The following is a 25,422-nucleotide window of genomic DNA, read 5'->3' on the forward strand; positions in this document are numbered from 1 at the left end:
GTGTCTCATGAATAAATAAAATCTTAAAAAAAAAATCAGTAATATGCCTACGAGTCATCCAGCGCAACGTAGGTCAAAATGCAGACTCTGACTCAGGGCATCTGGAGAAGAGCCTGAGATTCAGCCTTTCTAACCAGCTCCCAGAAACACCCCTGGCTGCTGATCCACAGACCATACTTTGGGGAGCAAGGTTTTATAAGCACCATCTCACTGACAGATGAGAAGACCAACAGAAGGTTAATGACTTGGCTCAAGGTCAGACTGCTAATGAACAGCAGAGCCAGGATTCAACCCCAGGCATTGTGATTTCAGAGCCAGAGCTCAGCCAGACACCAGCTCCACGGGCTACCCAGTTCCGCCCTGTTAGCAAGCTAGCAAGTACTGGCCCTGCTCCCCGGTCGATCCTGGGGGGCAGGCAGGGAGGCATCAATCATAACGTCACGCCACTCTGGGTGCAAAGGCAGCAAGTCCTACCATTTTTGAAGCCTTCCCTGGTTTGGGTCTGGTCTTCCCGTGGACACCATCTCTGGAGAGCTCCTTGGCCAATTATGTTGCACCTGAGTACCTTGCAAACTATGTCAGGAGAGGGCAGAAACAAAGACATGGGTAGGATCGAGATAAACAACACCTACTGTCTCCTTTCAGTAGATGTCTCCTTTCATCTGCCAGACTTAGCAGAAGGAAAAGATGGCATTCTTTTCGGAATGCAGTTGCCATTCCTCATGGAATCAGACTTGCAACGAGTTCATCAGGACATTATTCATTTTTTTTCTTTTGAAAAGCAAACCTTCCGGGATTCCAGTTTCCAGATCCATCCCCTTTCTTATACACTGAATATGCATGACTTGGCCATTCTCCAACTCGCAGAGAGTTCCTCACTTACACAGGTCCCTTCCCTTCTGGACTGCTGATGGGGCCTTAGGAACCATGCTCTGAGTCCTCCTTCAAGAAAAGCGGGATTGCTACTACACCGGCACCACCAACTCCGGCCTCTGAGTCATAATTTATTTTTGCGTTGACTTTTTCACATCAGACCATCTCTGTTTTAGCTGCCATCCCCGTCTTATGTACGGATGGGGGAAATCTCTGCCACTCCCATCTATTATCTCCAAGCATGGCGTTTCCTTTCTGTGTAATCTTATCGTGTATTTCATTACAGAATGGTGTATCACAACAAATGTTCAATGACTCCTCAGTTAGGTACATCCAAATATTTAGACAGAGTGAGAAAGGGGTTTGGGCAGACTGGCAATACCTGGGGAGACCAACCATCTTGGTTCACCCCAGCCTGAGGAGGCTCCCAGGATGTAGGGCTCAGACACATGGGTCACGCCAGCAACATGACACCCTCACACAGTGGGCACGTGATCGGCTCTCATGAGCCACACTGTGTGACCTCAGGCAGGACACTGAATGTCTCGAGGCTCCTGTTTGTCCAGCAAAGCCATGAAATAGTGGTTAAGGCCTTTTACCTGTCTCATAAAAAAAAAAAAAATACTATCTAGACAAAGAATTTTTTAAGTGTATAAGAAAATCTAAGGTGGATTTCTCAACACAGTAGGGCACACAGCAATTTCCTGTGCTCAAAAAGGGTAGCTATGTACGGGTGTACAGGCTGTGACTGCTGATGAGTATAGACACAGGTGCCTATGGACCTCATGGGACCAACAGCATCCATATGCTGCCACCTGTGCTTGCCACTAATCGCATTTATAAATGAGCCAACGGACACCTAGGTGGCTCAGTGGTTGAGTGTCTGCTTTGGCTCAGTTTGTAACCCCAGGGTCCTGGGATCGAGTTCCACATCAGGCTTCTTGCAGGGAGCTTGCTTCTCCCTCTTCCTGTGTCTCTGCCTCTCTCTCTCTGTGTCTCTCATGAATAAACAAAATCTTTAAAAATAAATAAATTGGCCAAAGCCACTGCTCCCGAGCACTACATCCAAATGGCTGTCAGTGACAGTGGTTTCCCACCAGCCCCTGCTCCGCGGCCACACTGGACAAAGCTGTGCATTATAGTAGCCCTTCTACTGTCTTCTGCCTGTGGCTGCCCCACTGAACCCACTAGTCAACAGCCCCCCATGCTCCCTCCTAACACCCACACCTCAGAGCACAGGCAACCCAGACAGAGGATACACAGAGAGGGACCTCGCAGAGACCAAATCCATACCCAAGAACCGCCAAGTGTGTCCTTCAGGCCAATGTGACCACGCTAGCAAATCCACCAGGGGGTTTCCTCTGGCCGGAGCGCAGAGTGAATGAACAAAGCTCTATAGTGTGTGTCCTTGCTCGCAGCTTCACCCTGCCACCACAGCAGTCCCTGACCCAAGGCCGGGGCTGTTCCTCTTCCCATAAGGGGAAGTCTGGAGCAGGGGCTGCGCACTTGGGACCCAAGGACCGGCTCTGGCCCTCGTACGTATTGTACTTGGCTCACCAGATATTTGTAAAGACTATATATTAGCTGCCAACTGGTAAGACTCAGCAGTTTTCACCTAAAAACCCAGACCTCTGAGCTTCTCTTGGAAATCAGATCTGACACCACTGGGCCCTATGTGGCAACCAGAGTCAGGATGGACAGCAGCCCCTCGCAAGTATCAAAGTCCCTTCTCCTTCCCAGTGTCTGCTGGACACAGAGACCAGGCTGAATCACCACACTCAAATTACATACAGGTGAATGCTTCTTGAACCTGTATCTCCACCAAAGCAGGAAAATGACACATTGTCCCAGAAGGCCATAGAGCTCAAGAAGAATGGGAGAGACCACTTTCCTATGTGGAAGAAAGACTGCTTTGAATGTGGAGGCAGCTTCCCCTGCCACTACCCACCTGGTTTCCCACAGGTCTTGGAGTCTGTGACCCTTGGTCTCACATCTTCAAAGCACCTAAACTATTAAACACTACAGAAGGTCAACCATGAAAATTGAGGATAGGGGCCCCTGGTTGGCTCAGTGGCTGAGCATCTGCCTTTGGCTCAGATTGTGATCCCGGGGTCCTGGGATTGAGTCCCACATCGGGCTCCCCAGAGGGAGCCTGCTTCTCCCTCTCCTTGTGTCTCTCGTGAATAAATAAGATCTTAAAAGAAAAAAAGTGAGAATAAGACGGCATCAGATTCAAGAAACCACCCAACTGTAAGGGGTCCCATGGGTCTCTGAGGCAGCCGGGCAGATCTACCCAGAACGCGCTTCAGGCATCTTGCAAACACAACGATCCAGATCAAACCCTATCACTTCACAAAAGTCATCATGCATCACGTGGATCTCCTCACAAAACTGCACCACCCTCTGTTCAGCAAACAAGGAGTATTTATTATGTTCCAGATCTCTTCCTTGTAGAATGTACCCCATTGGATGTATCCATTCATTCTCCAATTAGCCGCTATTTTTTTGCTGGCATGATAACCCTGCCAGATTCCAGGAGGGCATCCTGGCGTCATACAGGAGGCCTAGACCAACCCCGGTACTTACATCACTGCTCCTGGGTCTTGCCAGTGCCAGGCTGTCCCGCGCCAAGGCCACGATCACGTTGCTTTTCTCTCCGGCCCAGTGTACCACCATCTGATTGTGGGAGTCATTCAGACTCACCTGAAACAGATGAAACCGACACAGGAGTTAGGACCCATGATGGGTGAGGACCATGATATTCCAAAGCAAGACTCTCTCTCTCTCTCCTCATCACTCAGAAATAGCCAAGATTCTGAGATCTGGAGCATTGGGCCAGGGTGCTCTATTTTTCCTCCAGCACAGATTCCACAAGACACAACTTCCCCAAGAAGAAACACGAATTCCCCGCTATTTTGGATATAAATGGATTGCAAAAAATCTTCTCAGGCTCTCTCTGCATAACCAATGACTTTATTCTTGTCTTTTGCATCACCAATCGCTGGTTATTTTCATCCCTATAATGTGTATATGGGACACGCACCTCCCAAGGCTTAAAACCAAAACAGTGACACATCTTCCTCATTCAGAAAAAGCGCACAGGCCAGAAAGACCACACGCTTTCAAACCCCCAAACTGGTGCTCTGTCTGGCCGACAGGTGACATGGCTCATCCCGAGCCCCTAACAAGGAGGAACAAAAGGAAAAAAACAAACAAACAAACATCACGGGCGGAGTTTTATTTCATTAGTTTTGAAGTGCCCCAAGTAAGGAAATACCTTCCAGGACGCCACAGAAAATGACCTTTGGATTATTGCTCACAGTCGTTCCCAGACTTCTGGATTTTGTAAACTGGCAAGATGAAAATAAATTAGAAAGGCCAACAGAGGATTGGTTGGCCAAGTTTATTTCACCAGGTAAAGACAATAACCAAAAGAGCCACTGTGTCACAGCCTGACCTGCTGTTCTCTGGACCGGTTTCCTCAGCTTCCTGAGGACCCAGTAGACTCATGCCCAGGCTGCCTTGCATGCCTGAGTTCTGTCCACGAACGTGAGGGAAGATGGAAACCAGCCCCAGCCCCTGCCAGTTCTTCTCCAACGCAGGCTCTACTCAGGGCTCCAGGGTCCCAGGAGAAAGCAGAACTCACAAGAAGGAAGGTCCCCCCGTCCCCAGTGAGAAAGCCATCCCTGGGCAGCCCAGGTGGCTCAGCAATTTAGTGCTGCCTTCGGCCCAGGGCCTGATCCTGGAGACCCGGGATCGAGTCCCACATCAGGTTCCCTGCATGGAGCCTGCTTTTCCCTCTGCCTGTGTCTCTCTGCCTCTATCTCTGTGTGTGTGTGTGTCTCTAATGAATAAATAAATAAAATCTTAAAAAAAGAAAGAAAGAACGAAAGCCATCCCCTAACCAGTAACACTGGCTTTGAGCTCCTCACAATTGAGAGGAAGACCTTTACACCACTGAGCCCAGTTCTGGGACCTGTCCATTACGCAGCTAGTCCTCCTAAGCAATAGGACCACCACAACCACCATTATTATTGTGAGAAAGGATCATTTAACACCAAAAGCTGAATGAGGATCTATGTCGGAATAAAAGACAATGGTTCTTTTAGACAGTTTTGCTTTATGAAAAGCCAACTCCATTCCTTTTATTTTTTCCTCTTTCACCCGACATCGATGGACAGTTCGAGGGCTGGCATCTCAGAGGCCCTGAGCTAACATTTCACCCTCTCTGTGTGAAGAGCAAACTGATGACCAGACTAACAATTCCAAGCGCTGCTATTAGCCATCAGCAGCAGGACAAAGTCCCCCCAGAAACCAGGAGTGTGCACTCTCCCTCTTGCTGAGTGGTGTCTGGGAGAAGCCTCTCCAACCTCAGCTGTCCAGGGCACATGCAGAAGGACGTCAAGCTTCTGGGCTCCGGGTAGCCTCTGCACAATCCCACCTGCGTATCCTCCTACCAGCCTCACCTCCTGAGCTGACGTGCCCTCTGAGCCGCCTGCCTATGGAGGCTCTGCAGTAGAAAACCCTCCCCACACCTCCTTTCTGTTCCTCACCCTGCCACCCACTGCCCTAACGTTCCCCACCCCCTCCCTGGGGTGCTCTCAGATGTCATAAGGGAGAAGGGAAACACCTGTGCCACCAACTTGGCAGACAAGACGACAAAGGAGCTAATCCTTAACTACTCTGCTTCGGCTCTTACGTGCCTGCATTTATTTTGATCAGGATCCAAATGCTTTTGGAAAACTATCTGAAAGGAGACCTCTGTAAAGAAAAAGGCCTCCGGTGTTTTTCAGAAAAATTTCCTTCTTGTTCCCAGAGAGGAGTCCAGGTGCGCATCCATCAAGAGAGAAGTACAAACGAAAAATAGAAATAAGGAAATCATGTAACCCAGGATGCTACCGGGGAGAAGCAGCGAAGGGAATCTCCACCAGCCACTGACGATGCCTTACTCCAGCCTTCCTGTCCTCCCACCTCTCCCCCTCCAGCTCACGTCTCTGGGAAGAATCTAGAGGCATCTACAAATCAGAAGCCCCATAGCACAAGTGCCTCAGGAAGTCAGGCTAAAAGTCTTTCCTCTCCAAAAACATTCTCACCCTTAGGACCAGAGGGGGATAAATAGCGAACATATGCAAACATCGATACGATAAAGGATTCATCACCTGAAGAACTGCCCGAGTTCTTAGGGTCTAGGATAAAAGAGCCCCCCGAGTATTCTACTCGGGCAACCTCAGAACAGTCCCCCTGACAGGTGACAATCAAATCACTCTCTGAACAGGTTACAAAGCCTCCGGTGATGAGAGTGGGAGAGAGGTCTCAATGCTACTTGCTGAAGTCTTTCTCCTCAAAGGACGTGAGATTTATGAAGCCCCTCAACCAATCCTAACAGAGGTGAAGGGGTGAGGGCAGCGCAAAGGACAAGCATCAGAAGGTCCAAGGGCTTTCTTACAAAGGAAGCCGAAGGCAGGCTTGGTGAAACACCTTAAAAAAAAAAAAAAAAAAAGGCTTGATAAATGAAACCCAGTTAATCGGAGCCATAAAAGCAAGCAGGCAGGGGCCCGATGCCTCCCCTCAGAAGGCAGAGAAAAATCGCATGCCACAGAAATCCCCGTGCACAGAAACTGCGCCATAAACAACCAATAGTGTCTGGGAGGTACCTGAGGCCTCGGCTAGGCTTGCAGGCAGGTCATTAATGCCCTGGGGGGGGTCACCCAGTCTGGGGCTCCCCAACCCAGATAACAGAATCACCCCAGACCTACTGACGCAGATCCTTCTCTGCCTGGGGCCCAGGAACTCATATTTTTAAGAGAGACGCTCCAGGTGTCCATAATGCAGCTTATCTGGGAGCAATGGATCTAGTCCATTCCCTTTCCTACTGGCAGTCCCTGGGATCAGACTGGTGGTAGTTCGGGGAGAGGCTGTCTTCAGGTATTTGGGAGAGTTGTTAAAACCCTACGACCTGATCTATGCCACCACGTGAACAAACCTCAAAACCACTCTGCTACTGAGAGAAGCCAGACACAAAAGGTCACCGTGTGGCATGATCCCATTTACATGGAAGACCCAGAATAAGTAAATCCATACAGATAGAAAGCAGATTGGTGGGTGCAGGGGCTGGGGGGCAAGGGACATCAGGAGTAATCATCTCACAGGTCTGGGGTTTTATTTTAGAGTGATGGATCTAGGCAGGGGTCGTGATTGCAGAACACTGTGAAAGCACCACATGCCATGCCATCGTTCACTCAAACAGGGTTAATGCCACGTGAATTTCATCTCAGTAATTAAAAAAAAAAAAAAAAAGCCTGTATCTGTGACCTGTAAAGAACATCATACATCTGCAGTGCTGATCTAATACCTAAGAGCTCCCACTCTTAAGAAATGCTTCGTTCATCTCATCTCGATCTTTCCTGCTACCAAAATATGCAGCCAGAATGAGTCATAGTGGAGGCAGGCTGAGGAGTAGGTCTCCGGCCAAAGCAATCCTTCAAAGCACTGTCAACGGCATCTGCAGAGCCACGGCATCCCCACAGGCCTCCCGGTCCCTGCTCGCTGGTCCCTGGTCCCTCTGGCTGGAGGAACGGCCACAGGCTCCGGGCGGGCATCCACTTCCAGCTCACGACAGTCGTCACCACCCCCACACGGTCCACGCCACCCCCACGCTGTCGCTCAGCCCACCCCCCCCCACCCCCAGCATACCCCGGCGTTCCAAAGAGGTTAAATGATTTGCCTTATTATTCAGAGTGAGAAAAAGAATCTGCTGCCACCCAAGCCCCAAGCTCTGGGTCGTTATAAATAGAAGGGAGGACAAATAAATTGCTTGTTGTATGGAGGTACTGATTGCTCATGCATTCACTTACTGCTGAAGGCACTGAGGACTACTAGGTGCCAGGCACTCTGAGGCTCTTAAATAATTTCTCTCCACCCACCCCACCGTCAAGGGTACACAGAGCACTTCTGGGGGGAAATCAGTGTTGCAAGTCTGACCAGTGATAAGATAAATACAACAGAACCGTCAAAATCTATATACTCATTGAGGCTTATGCAGGAGGATGGGGGCCTTAATGGAACAGGCTCACCTCATCCCCATTCATTTCCTCTGCTGTTACCTCTTGCAAATCGGTCAAACCCCGAGGACCAGGATGTCCTAGACACCCACAGCCTGTGGTCCTCACCACTCCTGCACAGCTTCTCCCCAGAACGCAGGACGAGGAGGACAAACAAGGTAGTCTGGTTCTTTCCTCCAACTCGCTAGCAGTGAAATGCGAAGCAGCATTTTTAAAATTCTGCAGTGAAGTATAAAACAAATACCCTGTCCTTCAATTTCGAGGACGGAGGTGGCTGCTGAATCCCCTGAACTTCAGGACTGGCCTCAGGAAACCAAAGACAGACTCCCGAGGTCCAAGAATAACAAGGTTTTCTCAGACCATCCATTTGCATGACCTAAATGCTAGGTATGCAGACGGCCCCCTCCGTGTCCCTGTTCAGGACAGTGTCCTCACTATATATAGCAAACTCATTATCCTCCCTGGGCGCTCCACCTCTGAAGGAGAGCTGGAATCTAGTTTACGGACTCCCTGCAGACAGCCCCTGCTCAGGGAATGTGTCCGCTCACGCATTTGACGCAAGTTTGCTCAAGATGCTTCACCCACAGAACTCAGGAACTACCCTGCTGAGAAATTCAGGCTGCCCATTTCACAGATGAGCAAACAAAGAGAGAATGATCATGGATGAAAAAACAGCATTTCCCCATCATCGCCTTAACTGTAGTCATGAGCTCTCTTTAGAAGGCAGGTAGGTAGGTAGATAGGTAGGTAGGTAGATGTCTTTTGCTTTCTCTCCACCAAAAGGGGATCATCATATTTTCACTGACTTACAGTACCAGTTCAGAGATTTACCTTTATTTCTGATCAATCCTCGGCAAGCAGCGTCTAGCCACCCCTGACCTCTAGGTGTGGCACCGCCTCCTGGTGAACCCCACTTTGTCATTTAGCAAACAGCCGCTTTGTTATTCTGGGAGGGCTCCCTATGAAAAAGAACCTGTGAACAATATGTCATGAAAATAATCACCCCCTAATTTACTACCTGGTAAGTAACTAAAAAAAGAAAATACCAGGCCAGAAGGAGAACATCTAAGCCAACTTCTACATTTTACAAACTAGGGTAAGGGCACAGAACGAGTCAGGGGTACTATTCCACAGGACCCCAGAGCTGGGCATACAGGCGGAGGCTATGGCAAGCCTCAAACTGGGCTTTGTTACCTGGCTGCTGCGTACCTAAGCGAGGCTTAGCCTCAAATGAGGACTCACCTATAAACCCAAGCCATTTCCAAGAACTTTTTAGGATAACTCCACAATATGCACTTTCCTTGCTCTTCTTCTTTGGGTCTGCAGCATCGCCATAAATAGCACCCGCACCCCCACCCCCGCCTCGTTCATTCATAAATCTTTATTGAGCACTTACTCTATAGCAGACATCATGCTAGCTGTTAGGAAACAGGATTTCTGGGGGCAGGGGCATAACCTCATGTGGGGGAGAGGGTGTGACTGCCCCAAAGACTGAAGACATGATCTACAGTAGGTACCACACAGGATAAAGGGGGTGGAGTTAGGGGGAAAGGTGTGGACCCAGGGCAGAGCAGAGCAAAAGCCAGGGAAAGGGGAGACACTGGGGAAAGGGGACTGTCATATCTGAAAAGCTATAAGAAAATCAGTGTAGCCAGGAGAGCCAAGCAGAGGGTAGAACTATAGGACATCTCTAGGTTTTAAAGGGAGAAAAGAGAGTTCACAGCAAACAGGCTATGGATCCCTGGCTGACAGCGAAACTTTCACGGCAATACTTACAAGAGGCAAATATACCAAAGGAGAACAGAGATAAGTCAGAGGCCTGGGTTAGAGTCTCGGTCTCTACTATCTGGACCCCAAATACTTAAAATGACAAAAACACGGCCCGCCTGAGTCTAGCTCAGAACCCATGGCCAAGAGTGGCATCCAGGCAGTCTTCCCCACTGCAGAGCCAAGCTCAGAAACCTGGGGTCCCCGAGGCTCCCGTGCACAGGTGGCACTGATTTCTAGCACTTTCCTTGTACCAAAGAAACACATTTAAATCCTGCATCAAGCCCTCACCTTACCGGTGGCTTCTGTACCACACTGAGGGAAGCTATGGAGAGCAGAACACACCCCACCCAAAAGCACGTTGACTCCCCAGTGATGTGAGATGCCTTCTGAGCTGCAGGAGGGAAGGTGCCCACTGGAAACACGTCCCCACCACCACCACCAGGTACCTCCCTGCTAGCTCAATGCCCCCAGCTCAGAGCGGACAGGCCTCTCACCCTGTCCGAGTCCACAGGCCTCCATCTGTCTCTGAAGATTCAAGGCCTTGTTTCTGCGACAGCCCTCCCATCACTAGCAGCAGCCCTACACTATGCCCAACCAGCCAGCCATGTGCACAGTTAACTGCAAGATTTTTTTCTAAAACTTCTCTCAGTGAGAGAACTTTAGAGGCCTAAGTATGACAGAAGAGGTAAGCATAGGGGCCTGGTCTCCTGTGACACAAACAACAGAGCACAGGTTTCAAACACTCTGAGGCTCCCCAAACACTCCCGCAGTCCCCAGGCCTCTCGCCCACCTCCACTCTGTCCCCACTCCCTGTCTTCACTGGGTTCCTCTGCAGGGATCCCTGGGCAGGTCAGCATTGGCCTTCCTTCCCAGGTCCCACAGGCAAACCCACAGGGAACTGTCATCTATGCCTGCATCCCCCGGGCTAACGAGCAACAGGATCCTCTACTATCTGGACCTGGACCCCATCCGCAGCCCATCTCATAGGCAAGCACTCGAGCATCCACAATGATGGCCTCTAAAGAGCCTTTTACCCAAGGTCACTTTGAACCCCAGCCCTCCAAGGTCATTGTCCAGGTGAGACCATCCTAGCTTTTCCCAATTTCTTCTGGACAGAGGTCTCCTAGGAGTTCAAGTGCATAATGACACCACTCAGCTCCCCAGCCCACTGGAGTAAAAGGGATCCCAGCCCAGTACCAACTAAACTCCCAACTCAGGACCCACTCACTGGCTCAAACCCACATCTATTTTACTTAAGAATGACCCTAGCCCTCTTCCCCTCTTAGATCCATAGTCATTTGGGAACGAATGTTCCTACTGAGCAGGCTGGTCTCTTTTCGAAGTAACAGAAGCCACATTACTCACTTTCTTCATTTCGAGCCCCAACAAAGCGGGTGGGTTGAATAACACACAGCATGTTGGCCCCCACGCGGCACAAAACACAAAACGCCTACGATATAAGTACATCTTCTTACTGCCCTTGTCTGCCACTCCGATTTGGGACATAATCACATCAGCCTGCCTTTCTGAGAATTCGTAGCTGTGTTTTTAATCTAATTCAGGGGACTGGAGATAAATCATCGTGAAGGGTCCCGATTTTCCGAGCCAAGAGCTTGCAGCAGCAGCAACAGCAGCGGCATGCTAAGTTAGGGGGCCGACCGGGAAAGGGGGCTCCGTGCAGTGATGAAGACCACACGCCCCGTGCTGTCTGTCTTCATGCCAGCCTGCAGGGTCGCAGGGATGAAAGACAGACCCAGCTCCGTCGAGGTAAGTCAGTAAGCGCACAGGAAGCAGAGGGCAGGGCCAGGGAGGAGATGGCTCCGCTGCTGAGACATCGTTTACATCTTTCACTGCTCAACAGATGTGGACGGATCTGCTCAGCACCCCAGCAAAGCCTGGTTGGGGCAAGGGAGCTGTGCATGCAAGGCCATCTGCAAAGAGAAGGCACCCGGGCACCTGGGTGGCTCAGCCGGTTAGGCATCTGCCTAACACTCAGGTCATGATCTCAGGGTCCTGGGATCGAGCCCTGCATTGGACTCCCTACCATCCCCCCTGCTTGGGCTCTCTCACTCTTTCTCTCTCTGCCAAATAAATAAATAAAATCTTAAAAAAAAAAAAAAAAGTGAAGGCACAGAGGTCAGCCTTCATCACCCAAGTGATTGATGGAAGGAGGCAACCGTGAAGCCCACCGCCCCCCCAACCACTGCACCTACTGTACCCTCCAGGGTCACTGATGCCTTCCAACCTAGGAAGGAGGGGCCGCTGTCTCCCAACACCCAACCTGGCAGTCCACAGCCACCGACACCTGGCTTTAGACTACAGTCCTCAACTCCTGCTTTGCCCCTGGCCGTCTGTAGTGGGATCAAACGCAGGCCTTTGCTGTAAATACAGCATCTCTCCTGGGTGACGGGAGGTTGCCCAGCATGGGGAAAAGCAGGCTTCCCGCCACCTGTTGAAGTTAGGCCTTCCACACCGTAGCCAAGGGCCACATGTGGCCATCTCAACTTAAATTTAAGTTGATTAAAATTAAGTGAAAGAAAATAAATTCAATTCTTTGATCATACCAGCCACATTTCAAGTCTTCCATCACTGTATATGTTGGTCGACACGCACATGGGACCACACAGATACAGAACATCTCTGGCATCGTAGAAAGAGCTATCAAGGAACTGTGTCAGAAGATTCACCACGAGCCCAGGAAGACAGGGTCTTCTGGCTCTAGGCTGGCAAATGTGATATGGTCATGGATGTCACTGTTCTTATTAACAATGACTCAGTGGTTAACAGAACATTGTGCTTATTTTTAACTCCCCACTGCGGTCCTGATGATTATGAAGCCCTATTTTTATGAGACCCATCCCAAAATGCACAAAGCATTCCTCATGTGATAATAAAAAGGTGAAGGTCTCACAATAAGGTAGGAGACGACCCAAATCTTGATGCTGAGCAACCACCGACCCTGCCTTCTCTGATTTATAGCATTATCAGCCACTTCAATGCTAGAAGGCTGCCCATGCCACTTCTTCGAAGGCCCTAGGTCCACAGGTCGATAAACCAATAAATTAGGTCGAAATTAACTGTGGCTCATTTTAAACTGAGGGAAATTGATTTTTGCATCTACGTGGCTAGACTGAATATGCCCTGTGCCAATGGATTTGGGTGTAGCTAGAGAATACATGGAAGGTTCTGTGCTCAACAAGGAGAATGCCTTACCCTTAGCAGCCCAGACCACTTCTGAAGAAATACTAATCCTCAAATATTTAAACCAAAATGAAGCGAGCTCCCCTTACACCTTCCATCACAACAAAATCTTTAAAAGTGGAGGGAAAAGTTGGCATAGTACCTCAACTTGAATCTATCTCTGTGCAGTGAACTCTCGGTTATCCGCATTTGAATCATTGTCGAAAATTCTAAACGCCAAACTGGCTTTCCCCGAACACATTTATGCCAGCCATTTCACAGATCAGCTCCTCGAAGAATGCAAACTCATTTTTAATATTCACCTAAGCAAGATTTAATTGGGAAGGTAAACAGGTAAATGGGCACATTAATAAAAAGCCTAAATAAATACACAGCAAAGGTAAGTAGGTTATTACTTTTGGGATTAACCTCTTCTCCAGATTAGTGGAATGTTCCAGTCTGTCCATTACAGTGGACAGGACACGGCAGGCTCCATCTATCTCCGGCTCTGGGATTAAACAATGACAACACAAAGACAGCTGTCCTCTCTAAGGAGGAACAGACCAAAATATGACAATGCAATGCCCCAATGACATCCGTCTTTTGCTTTGGGATGTTAGCTGCCATCGGGATCTGTCTCCTGGATCCCAGGTCTCAAAGCAATTTATTAAACATATCATTAACTTCATCTTACAGAACATAAAGAAAACATTCTCGAAAAGAACATGAATTAAAACTGAGATCCGTGGTCTCTATGTTCTACCATTCTCACAAACCTGGGCTCTCCATCTCTAGGGAGCTGCGCTCTCTCCAGCAGCCTGCCTAGAAACCAGGGCTTCAGTGTCACTCTCCTGGCCTGCAGGTGACCTCAGAGAGCAAGGGGAGTGAGTCTTCTTTTCATGTGGCCTAGAGGAAACGGAACAGTCTATCTTACGTTCAGACACGCTTCAGGTAACTCCCTACCTTTTGACAGTCATATGCCATAAATACATTTTGTTAAGGCCATTATTCATGGTATATGGGCTATGGATAACAGAAAGCCCCTGATATCACAAATCCCAAATTTTCTGTACATCTACACCGTATATGCAGAGAACGTTCTGGAAAAACATACAGAAACACGGAGGAGAGTGGTTGCCAACTGAAAAGAGAGCATACACAGGGGACTAGAGAGGGAGGGAAATTTGCTTCTCCTGATACTCTTGTACAAATTTTATCTTATAAACATGTATTGCCCGCTGAAGGCTAAATAAACACATGGGATGGCTCTTCATTTCGTCTGTTTACCTCTCCCATCTCCTCACCCCTCCTCCGTCCCCTTCCCCTCCCATTCCTTCCACCTCTGGCAGCCTCTGGCCACCCTGTCCCAAGACGTACAAGCTCTCAACAAGCTCTCAACGAACTAAACGGTAGTCAGAGACCAGAGACCGAGCAAGGAGCAGCACACGGTAAGAAGAAACGCCAAGTGGAACCAGGAAGTTTTTCAAGGTCACATCCTTCACCAGCCAACCCAACACACCAGGCAACTCTTCACCAACACAGGAGCCGATGTGAAACAGCAAATGCTTTTGCCTTCTCATCTTCTGGAAGCAGACAGGTCAAGCATCCCAACTTCAGAATCAACCAGCCAATTCTTTCCCAAGCAAGTGTATCATGCAAGAATCTACTCGAAAGAGATCTAAAGCTACACAGTATTCCACCCCCAAAGGAGGCTCTTTGTCCCAGGCCCTTGTGCTGTAACAGACACTTTATTTTCTGTCTCAAATCAGGACACTGAATACGCCCTGGCCTCTAAAAAGCAGGAATTATGAAGAGAGAGCTCACTGGAAGGAAAATAAACCTGTAAATCCTGTTAGGCTTTGCGCTTCATTCCAAAGGATTTCTCCCCAAAACAATACCATTAGCAATACCATGATAGCCCTAAAAGGGAGGATTCTGTACCAGAGAATCCCGGTTCTTTATTCAAAATAACCCCCAAGACAGCACAGCAACATCAGGATTCCACTCCCCTTCACCACCGAGAGAGCCAACTCATTTTCACTCTCGGTCTGTGGGCTCGCCATGGTCCTCCTTATAAATACCTTTTCTGTAACTTGGATGTGCTTCCCACCCTCCAGGCTTCTCTTCTTCCAAGTGGGCAGTCGGTCCACAAATATTCATTAAGGGCCTCCCAAGTGCCAGTCACAGAGAAGAGAAAGCTTGATCCATGCCCTCAAGGAGCAAACAGGGAGATGAGACAAACAAGCAATTATAACACAAGGCTGTTAGTGCTGTAACCAAGCTCAATAGAACTCTTCCCCCTGGAGCCTGGGAATACCACGAGGTGTTCTCTGGATGCTGAAGATGGGAACTGGGGTTCTGCAAGCAAAGACGGGAGTGGGGGAAGACCATCTCAGGCAGAGGAAAAGCAAGTGTGATGATACAGACGCACGGAGCAGACAGCAAGTCAGGAAGAAACTCAAGTCTGGCAAGAATTAGGGAATCCCCCTTTGTGGCCTGGTGTCTTTGAGAAGGGGCTCAACTTCTAAACTCTGACCTTGGATGGAAAAGTCCTAGTATCTGAGAGCAGCTTGTTTTCCGGGCTATCACCGGACTTTATCATTATAAACATGCCTGGAAGGAATCGTGGCAGAAACCAGTCTCCCACGTTAGAGAACATGAGGCTGGGGACCCCTGGGTGGCTCAGTGGGTGAGCATCTGCCTTTGGCTCAGGTCGTGATCCAAGGATCTTGGGATCGAGTCCCGTGTCAGGCTCCCTGCATGGAGCCTGCTTCTCCCTCTGTCTGTGTCTCTGCCTCTCTCTGTGTCTTTCATGAATAAATAAATAAAATCTTTAAAAAAAAAAAAAAAAAGAGAGAACATGAGGATGAATAGGATCACAAGAACCAGGCCTAGTTTACTCTGTAGGTTAGTGGAGCCAAAGAAAAAGAACCGATATGCCACCACGGGGCTCCTTCTCAGCTGCAGGTAGGTATCTCCGTGCAAAAGCCCTCCTGGCTCCTTTTCCCGAAGCTAGTGGCCTTAATGTCGCCCCTGCAGCTTCTCAGGTCAGGCAGACAGCTTTGGCTTCCAGCCCTAATCTGTGTTGCCAGGCATCCTCTTAACCTCACTCAAAGGTCAGAGGGCAAGAAGCTGCAGAGCGTCTGAGCCCACTGACCTTCTGCCTCCATCTCCCGTCCCTTCCCATATCCCACAACCCACTAACCCCCGACTGTAGCACTGCAGCTGCTTTAGTGTGTCCGTGTGTATTTGCTCTTGTCCAGGTCACATATCTGTATCTGCATCAACTTTATCTACTCCTTAACTTGTTAAACTTTCCGAAAGCAGGGATGAAGTATTCCCCACTCTCCCTCATTTGCATGCCCGTCTTTACTTAGAACCACACTCGATTCCAGTGATACTATGGGATAACATGCAATTCCTTAGGTTGAAAAGTTATAGGGGTGGGGGCGTGTGGGGGATGAAATGGAACTTGGCTTAGAGCTAGAAGCAGAATGGCCATATAATTCATAGTCCGCATCCTGACCCTTGAGAGCAAGGCAAGCACTTTTATAACCAGCAGGGACAACTTACAAACTAGGTCTGTCCTGGGGGGAAAACAGAGGCAAATGGTCACCCTGGCTAGAAAGGTCATTCCAGATAGATGAGTTACTCCAGAGCTCCAAGAAGGGCGCGCCAAACACCTTCAGCCTCCAATTCCTGCGCTCGCAGCCTAAAGGGGCTGTGTCAGAGATGCTTGTGGCAGGGAGCCCAGTACCAGGAAGTTCTTCCTTCTATCTAGCTGAGATCCTTAAAGATCCAAGTTAATCCCACTTTTATTAACCTCAGGGCCTCAGAGAAAACACTGCCCTGGGCCTTCACCCTTGGTAGCAATTCCTCTTTATGAGTTCGACTGCTATAGCTCTCCATCCTTCAACTGAACCAAACTCAAACCGGCTGCCTCAGAAATAGAAAAGCCAAGGGTTTGGGAGTCCTTCTCAATGAGAACACAGTTTGTCTTTTTCTTGCCCCAAGGCCCCAGGAGCCCTCCCAAACCAAGCCCACGGAAGAAATGGTACCTGAATTCATCTTTTTCAGACTAGGATGCTCTTCCCTCAGCCAAAACTATAGCTGCTGGGGACCTGAGCTCCAGGGAGAAGAGACTCCCAGCCCTCCCTACTCCCAGTGCCCCCCCACTGCCCCCCAAGAGCTGATTCAAGCCCACAGCAGAGCTGGGTGGCAGGAAAGACTCCATGAAGAAGGCAGTCTCTCTTCTTCCCTCCCCTAGCCAATGTCGGGATGGTGCTGTGCCGGTTGAGAGCAAGGACCTTACTGTCTTCTTTTCCACATAAAAAGAAGAAGTCTCAGACGAGGGTGGAGGGGGAAGAAGGTCGGGACCCACAAACACACGGAGCAGAGAGGCTCCAGCAGCCCTTGCCCACAGCAGTTAGGATGCCCCTTTGGCACACGCTCTTATCCCGGGGCCTGACAGTAGATGCAAGTCAAATGCTCCCACCCACTTGCCATCATCCCTACCCCCTTTTACAGCCATATACGTTTTATTCTAGAAAGGAGTTATTTAGGGAACATTGTATAAAGGGAGGGCAACTATGTGATCACCCAAAGGTCACTGAGACAATGCCAACAAAACTAAACAGCGCGCAAGCTTGCCCCACGTGACCTTGGGCTAGTCACTTCACCTTTCCCAGCCTGCGTTTTTTTTTTTTTTTTTTCATGAGCAAAATGGCACAACCGGTGAGATGCTTTATGAGGTCCTTCCTGGCTCCAAGGGTTGAATATTTAACTGTGTGTTTCCTGAAGAAACGGCTAAAGAAAATCAGTGAAGAGAGCAGAATTCAGACTAAGCTTTTTAACTTCTGCTTCAAATCGGAACATTCTGACTGTAGAAATCGTTCGATTTACCATCTCGTCTGGTCCCCACTTTTCCTACCTCACCTGACCTCCTAGTTTTGCTGAGGTCCATCTTAACCACAGGGCTAGGAGTCTCACGAGGCAGGAACACGGTCAAATTAATTTTGCCAACGCTGATACCAGCCCACAGAGCCGCTGTGCTCTCCGCAGCAGTTAAGCCTGGCCGCAAAAGTGAAATTCATGTTCCTGATGATCTATTAGACCCGTTGCCTGGCCGGAAATAAATCACTTTCTGAATAGCAGTGCCCACCAAATTCTTGCAGCCTTTCAAATCCCTAAGTGCCAGGAGTTAATATTCTTGTCCGAGAATAAAGTCAGAAGCTCAAAGGGGGATGGTGAACCGGACAGACATCCTCTCCCCCCCAACACACACACACACACACACACACACACACACACACACACACACACCCCTTGCTCTGGCCAGACCACGGCAGCCCTGCCTTCAGGTCTGCCCACCTTCGCTGAGCTTCAAATGGTAATAAGCAGGGGCACCCCCGCCCCTCACTGCTCTGTGCAAGTCCTGCGACTGCAGGGTGCTCGCCTCCACCGCCAACCGACGCTACACCCAAGCAACCCGGTTCCTCATCCACATGTGAAGAGGACGCCGCACTCCTCCTCTACCCGCTGGGCACGACCCGGGCGTGCACACACCCCGGGGGAGCGGGCACTCGCACCCCGCGAGTTCCCCGCAAGACGCGGGCTAAAGGCGGCAGGAAGGAGGCGAGACCGATGCCACGGATGCAAGTGCGGACGGCCGTGCCCCTGGGGGGGGGGGGGGAGCAAAACAAACCGGCAACAGCAACACCACCGATGCGCGCCCAAGTCCCCAGCGGAGGCTGCGCCCGGGAGGCGGCCGCGGAGCACGGGCGCGGGCCGCGGCGGCGCGGGGGGAAGAGCGGGGGCGGCGCTCACCTGTCCGTACACCTGGAGGGGCTCGGGCTGCAGGGCTGCGCTCCGTCTCCTCCGCGCCGGCGCCTCGGCCGCCCCCCGCGGGCCCCCGCGCGCCTCGCCCCGCAGCACGCGGACGCCCCGCTCCTGGGGCAGGGGCGCGCGGCCGCCGAGCAGCGTCTGCGCCCCCGCCGCGCACACGGCCCCGGGCGGCAGCAGCGCGACCAGGGCGAGGAGGAAGGGGAGTCGCGACTCCCTCCTGCTGCTCCGTGTCGCCATGTTCGGGCGAACGCGGCCGCGGGTGGCGCCGCCGCCAGGAGAGAATGTGCAGCGCGAGGCCGGGCGGGCGGCTGGGCCGGGGCCGCGCGCGCCGCTCCCGGGGCTCCCGGGGCTCCCCGAGCCCCCGCCCCGCCCCGCCCCCGCCCCGCCGCGGCCCGCTCCGCTCGGCGCCGTCACGTGTGCGGCCCGCAGCCGCGGCCCCTGCGCGCACTTTCCGCGCTCGGCGGCCTCGGCGCGCCCGGGCCCCTCCCCCGCGGGGGCTGGGGAAGTCAAGGCAGCGCGCGCCCGCGCGGGTGCGGGGGTGCGGGGGTGCGGGGGTGCTGCGGCGGGGGCGTCCTCCACCGCGGCGGGGCGCCTTCCCCGACTGCAGCGGCCCCGGGGCCCGGCCGCACCCCCACCCCCCCCGCCGCACCCCCACCTCCGACCCAGAGCCCCGGAGCCAGAGAAAATTAGCTCCGAGCACGCGGAGCACGCAGCGGGCAAACTAGGGTCCCGATGAGCCCGCCCCCATTGTGAGGCTCGCAGGGTCCCCACCGCTCTCCCCGGGCATCAAAACCTATTTGCAGCGGCCGCAGCCGAAAACTGTCCTCCATGGGGCCGAGCTGCCCGGGCCGCGAGCGCAGTCGACGTGCGCCCCGCACGGAGGCAGCAGGCAGCAGGCGGCCGCGAGGGCTCCCCTGACCAGGGGCCCCGCGTGCCTGGACAAGTGCACGCTTCGACATCCTCGCACGCCTGAATCCCTGTGCGTAGTGACCCAGCGCGGCGGCGGGTCTGTGACCCTCCAGGGTGACCAAGCCCTGAGCCACGCTACCTCGGCTGCAAAACAGATATATTCCAGTCGGGTCAGCCAACAGTCCATACCTTCTGCAAGTCCTCTACAAGCCTGTAAGCCTTGCCTCTAAGGGGGGGGGGGGGGGGGGGGGATGCTCAAAAGAGTGAGCAGGACCCACGTTTATCCCTAACCTCAGCTGGAAGATCCAGACCCTCTCTTCCTACAGATGGAACTGCTGAGGCACACCCGAGCTTAAGTATGTTTCTGCAGGTTTGTAGGAACAGCCAAGGCCTATCCACTGTGGCCCCTCGTCTATTCCATTTTATATTTCACTGTGCTTTGCACTCAGATCCTGGGTTTTGTTAAGACTAAAGACAGAAGAAGGAGCGGGGATTAAGGCGAGACTGCTTCTGTGGTTGTACAGGAGCTCGGTTTCAAGGGAGGAAGGGGTGATCCGTTCAGCTCCCCCAAAATGCACCTCGTTCTCAACAAACCAGTCGTTTGATACCGCCCCCTGCTCTGGAGTCCTCTCTAGTTAGCTTAGCAGAGCCCCTTCCCCTGCCCAGCACCATCCTGCCAAAGGAGAGACGGCCCCTCCTCACCTCCTCCAACCCAAAGCTTTGCCACCCTCCCCCACCCCAGAATTGCTGAGGTCTGGCCTCAGATTCTGCAGTTCCCCATCTCTTCCCAGCTCCAGTTTTCTACCCAGTCAGGTTTCCCTGCCCCCCACTTTCTGTCCACCTCAATGTAATCATAGAACCACCCAGCTCTCCCCACCAAGCAAATCACTCATCCCCTGGGAAAGCCACAGAACCACTGCCAGCTCCCACTCTCCATCTAGACCAGCATTGCCCCCTCCGGGACCACCTTACCAGGAGTGGACCACCCTGCGGCCTCCCGGGACCAAGAGCATAGACACTGCAACACACACCCCCTTTTAACCCCCAAGGGAAAATGAGAGGAAGGTGGCTAGAGTCACAACCGCCTGCAGATGATTCAATTATTGTTTCTGTCAACGTATATTTAATGAGAACTTTCTCTACAAGAGCAAGTGTCAGAACCCCAGCAGAAAACAGAGACAACATGTCCCCTACGTGTGGATTTGAAGAGAAGCAGCCCATTTTCTCCGCACAAACTGCTGGTTTGAGGTTCAGATGGCAATTTGCAGGGCCGGCTCCTTCCTGATTTTGATTTTTGATATGCAGCTTAGAAGCTGGACGCCTGGCAGGAATGCTCAAACATGGTTAATTTACTCCCTGAAAGCCCTCTTCTGTAGTCATTATCTACATTCCAGGCCATTCTCAGGTGGATGATCGGCAAAGCCTGAGACCATGTGTGCCTCCTAACTACAGGGCACAATGGAAAGCGCACTGAATGTTGAGTTAGGAGAACTGACTTTCTAACTTGGAGGACTCCAAGCTTCGATTTTCTTATCTACAAAGAAGGGATCTTCATCCCTGTCTATCACACAGGACTGTTCAGAGTGTCAGATAGAATTCTATAGATAGAAAAACATAAGTACAGTTGTCAAGGCCCCAGATAGAAGTATCACGGGCAGGTGCATTGAAGATGTGCATTCTAGTCCTGGCTTTGCAGCCAAGTGGTCGTGTGATTTTTGCCCTGGTCACCTCGCCTCTCTGGGCATTGGGTGTCTCCATATGTGAAAGTAGATCTTGCAGCCTTGATCATTCCCTGCCCTCTTCAGGACACCCACCTGAGCATGAGATAGAAGCAGCCACAGGTGAGGCCACCCAGGATAGGGGTCAGAGCTGAATTGCACAATTCAGCAGGATTTCCTTCTAGCTTCAAAACCAGATCTGGGCTGTAAACAAGCCACCACTTCCTCCGTGCCTCCAGAATAGTATCAACATTGGGGTGGGAATGTAGACAGAGGTAGTACCCTCATCCTCTTCTGCCCCAACACGTATGGCCTTGCTCTCCATGCTGTGCAATATCACGAGGAAAATCAACATGCACAGGAATTTAACACTAGACTCACAGCTGTATAAAAAAGACTCGAGCCTCTGGATTGGACTTTAAACTGCCCTCCTCTGTCCTTCTGTTCATCCTAGGCCATCCTGAGCTTGGACTGGAGATAAAGCTAGGCAAAAACCACCCAGAGGTCTCGGCATCCCACATTTTTAACCAGATGGAGTCACCTTTAAAGTAGTAACAAGGACAACAACCATGAAGAGAAAGGGGAAAAAAAAATCCCCAAAGCCTAACTCAACTTCTTTCTGTTCTCTTTCCGCCCTCATTTCCTCCCCAAATATCAGGATCTATCTGCTTAGCCTCCCCACTTGGCCTACCCAAATCCTATTCCTCCTCCAGCTACCAAGGCCTCTCTCTGCACCCAACCTAAGTCACAGCCACTCACATTAAGGTTCTAAGTTCCCTGCAGTCTTTGATACTTCCTCTCTGGTCATATTACTAATTTAACCTCATTTTCCTCTCAAACTGTAAACAGCAGGAGGCCAACAATGGTCTTGTCTTGGTCTTGTCTTGCTCTTGTCTTGCTCTTGTCTGTTTTCCCAGTGCCCAGCATAATCCTGGCACGTGGTGAGTGCCTAGGGACACTTACAGAATGCATGTATATGAATGAAGGGGAGGGATGATTCCCCTTTGCCTTGTGGTGAGGGTTTGGGGCACTTAAGGGGCCAATGTCGGTGAACCTTTAGACCTTTGCCTACCACCAACTCTCCCCCCACCACTTTTTTCTCCCAGAGTTGGCTTCTCTGAGTCACAACCAGACCTCAGAGTCACTGAAACAGAAAAGGGACCCCCCCCAACACTTAGGAGTGGTGCACTCTAGCCAGATAACTATCATTCCCCTCCCCAACCAGGGTAAGATAGAAATGCCTTCTTGCCCCAAAGAAATAACACTTTCTCCTATTGTTGCCAAAAATTCCCTTAGTTAAGGCAAAGTCTGGTATAATTGATAGGGTTGAAAATCCGATGCATTGAGAACATAGACCAAGGAACTTAGATTCTCATTCTAGAATAAATTAAATTCAAAGAGGAGGTTCTGGAAATAGGAATAAGTTACTTTTACATAGCAGCACTTTACATTTATTTGCATAGTATTATAACAACATTATCAAATGTCATCTCTCAGCAACCAGTTGAAGTGGGCCAAAGCATGCATTATGGACACCCCCATTTCACAGATTTTGACGATAAAGTCTCAGAAAGGAAGATTATGTCACCAGCCCAAAGTCAGACAGTTTGTAAGAGTTAGACCCAGGCTCTCGACTGTTTGGGCCACATCTGATTTCCCTAAGGCCGAGAGAAGAGCTGGTGTTTCAAGTCCACGTATTTCTAGTCCAGTTTCAAGGCCTGGGTGAGGCAGTGAGAACCAGTGCAGACAAAAGACAGAGTTCACAAATCAAATCCTGTTTCCTATCCTTTTGTAGAAAAACCTAATGAGGGGTTTGGTTTCAGATTTTCAAATGGGGGATTTTGCTTCAAAACCTCGAAACAGCACAGGTTTGCCCCTGGGTGCCTGGGTGGCTCAGTGGTTAAGCATCTGCCTTTGGCTCAGATCATGATCCTGGGGTCCTGGGATGGAGTCCCGCATCGGGCTCCTTGCAGGCAGCCTGATTCTCCCTCTGCCTGTGTCTCTGCCTCTCTCTGTGTGTCTCTCATGAATGAATAAATAAATAAAACCTTTAAAAAAATCTCCTGATGAGACAGTTTGCTGAGGGTCCCTGGGAGGTGATCTCCTTCCCTATGAATATAGAACCAGACTCCCCTTGCAGGGTCTGGACTGAACAGGAGGAGCTAAGGCTAGAGATTCTTTGAAAAACCCTGGAAAATGACACATCAATGGCTTCTATATCCTTCCCTCAGAGCCTTTACAATCCAAAAACCATGAGGGCAGAGCTCTAGGCACTAAAGTGTGGGGAGGCACCAAAAGCCCCTTGGACACAACTCAGTTTAAATGTGTGGATGCTTTAGTTCAGTAGATGACCTGAAGTGCTCTAGGGGCTGTCAAGACAAGAAAAGTAGATGCCCATGCTGGCTCTTTAGCCCCCGTCTCTCTAATACATTCTACAGACCTACGATCCCCAAAAACCCTCCTTCCATTTTCCTGCACCAGTCAGAAACAGATAAAAATGCCCCTCTCCCCCCCAACACGCACACACACACACACACACACACACACACCTGCCATTGCTTCCTTTTCAAAGAAAGGCCACTTCTTGATTTTGCCCAGATAACCCCCAACCACCCCAAAGCCCTGTAACCTTGCTATACACCTCTCTCAAGATGCTGATCCTTTTCTTCCTTCCATTAGAACAACAGTCTTGGCACAGTTAAAAAACAAAGTTCAACTGAATAAATTTTAAAGATCTTTTGGGCTTTATTCAATGACTCACGAATTAAGCAGCATCCCATCTAGCAGAAAGAAGCTCTAAAGAGCTGTACAAAATAAAGAACATACAGGCAGAAAGGGGCAGGAGGAGGAAGTTATTTATAAAAACAAAGAATGGAGCACTTGCGGCAAGGTCATCTTTCTTTAGGGGACAGCAGGGCTTGCTCAGGCAGGTTACCTTACTAGTGCTGACCAGGTAATTCCAAATTGACCGGTTTAAGAGTCCATTCCGGGGAGAGACTGAAATTATAATTAATATTAAGTCTAAGTTTGGTAGCATGGGGCTTAGCACAAATGACTCCATTTAGGGCCTGTTGTCTGTTTTTAACAGTACTTACCTCCTTTTCTAAATTATAACTAGGCCTTTGGTCCTCTGCCCCTGTCTATAATATAATTATAATCTATAATAAATTATAGGCTACTGAGTTAAGTTGAAATGAATGGCTGGGGGTAGGGGATGAAATGATTTTGAATTCCTGATCTAGGGAGACTGAATTTCCCATCCTAGTGGCCACAACAAAGGATGCTGGAAAGATAACTGAGGGTCCTGTCAGCACCAGGTGAGTGAGCCTAGCCAAGAAAAGTGAGTCCTTCCGTTGTAACATACTTTTATGTATGACCCAGCCATTGCCAACCACCCGATGATAGGGATAATAGGATGCAAGTGTCTGGAAAGGATCCAGCCACAACCTGGAAGGAAATTGAAGAAAGTGAAGACAGATAAACAAAAATAGCAGAAATACGTGAATACGGTATTAAATCAAGCAAGAAAGCCATTAGACTAAAGTGGCTCTAACGCTTTAGTGGCCTATGTGAGCAAACTAAAACCTAAGCCCGTAGATGCTTCAAGTTTAAGAACTCAAAACCCAAACACAGTCCATCACCAATAGCCAACTAGGCTTTAGGCTGTAGCCAATCAAATAATTACTTTTTTTTTTTTTTTTTTTTTTTTTTTTTGCTTCTGCACCTTTTCTGCATAAGTATTTTCCCCAGCTCCTGTCAGAGGAGCACTCCTAATGACTTATGGGTTGGTACTGCCCAATTTGAATTAATTTTTGCTCAGATAACCTTAAAATTTGCCGTATTTTCCAGTTTATCTTAACAGAAAAAGCTGTGCTGGGGGGGGGCAGACAAAAGCTGATCAGTGGGTTTAGGGGAGGTGAAGTGGAGAAGACTTTCTGGAGAACAAGCCCTTCTAAGCAGTGACATCAAGTGTAGTGCAGAGTGAGGACGTGGAGGAGGGAGGAGGCTGAAATTGCTGTGTCCAGGAGGGGCAGGAAGTTGTTTTACACATCTCAGGAAGATGAGGA

The 25,422-nt window shown here is 50.2% G+C and overlaps 1 protein-coding gene across 4 annotated transcripts in view; it reads right to left on the bottom strand.

Annotated features, from left to right (window-relative positions):
* The window catches only part of SORL1 (sortilin related receptor 1), a 214,140-nt gene that overhangs the window by 134,441 nt on the left and 54,277 nt on the right, over nt 1-25,422 (bottom strand). Inside the window, exons 1-2 of one of the 4 annotated variants that reach the window (XM_072729511.1) lie at nt 19,522-19,669; nt 3,460-3,576 (exon numbers count right to left, since the gene is read on the bottom strand). In XM_072729511.1, coding sequence (XP_072585612.1) covers nt 3,460-3,549 — 90 coding nt within the window. In that variant the 5' untranslated portion in view covers nt 3,550-3,576; nt 19,522-19,669. Of the gene's footprint in view, nt 1-3,459; nt 3,577-14,965; nt 15,354-18,710; nt 19,034-19,521; nt 19,670-25,422 lie in introns of those variants that run through there. The other 3 variants (XM_025999033.2, XM_072729510.1, XM_072729512.1) reach the window with 3 other exon arrangements.

Source organism: Vulpes vulpes, chromosome 12, assembly GCF_048418805.1.
Source record: "Vulpes vulpes isolate BD-2025 chromosome 12, VulVul3, whole genome shotgun sequence".
NCBI lineage: Eukaryota > Metazoa > Chordata > Mammalia > Carnivora > Canidae > Vulpes > Vulpes vulpes.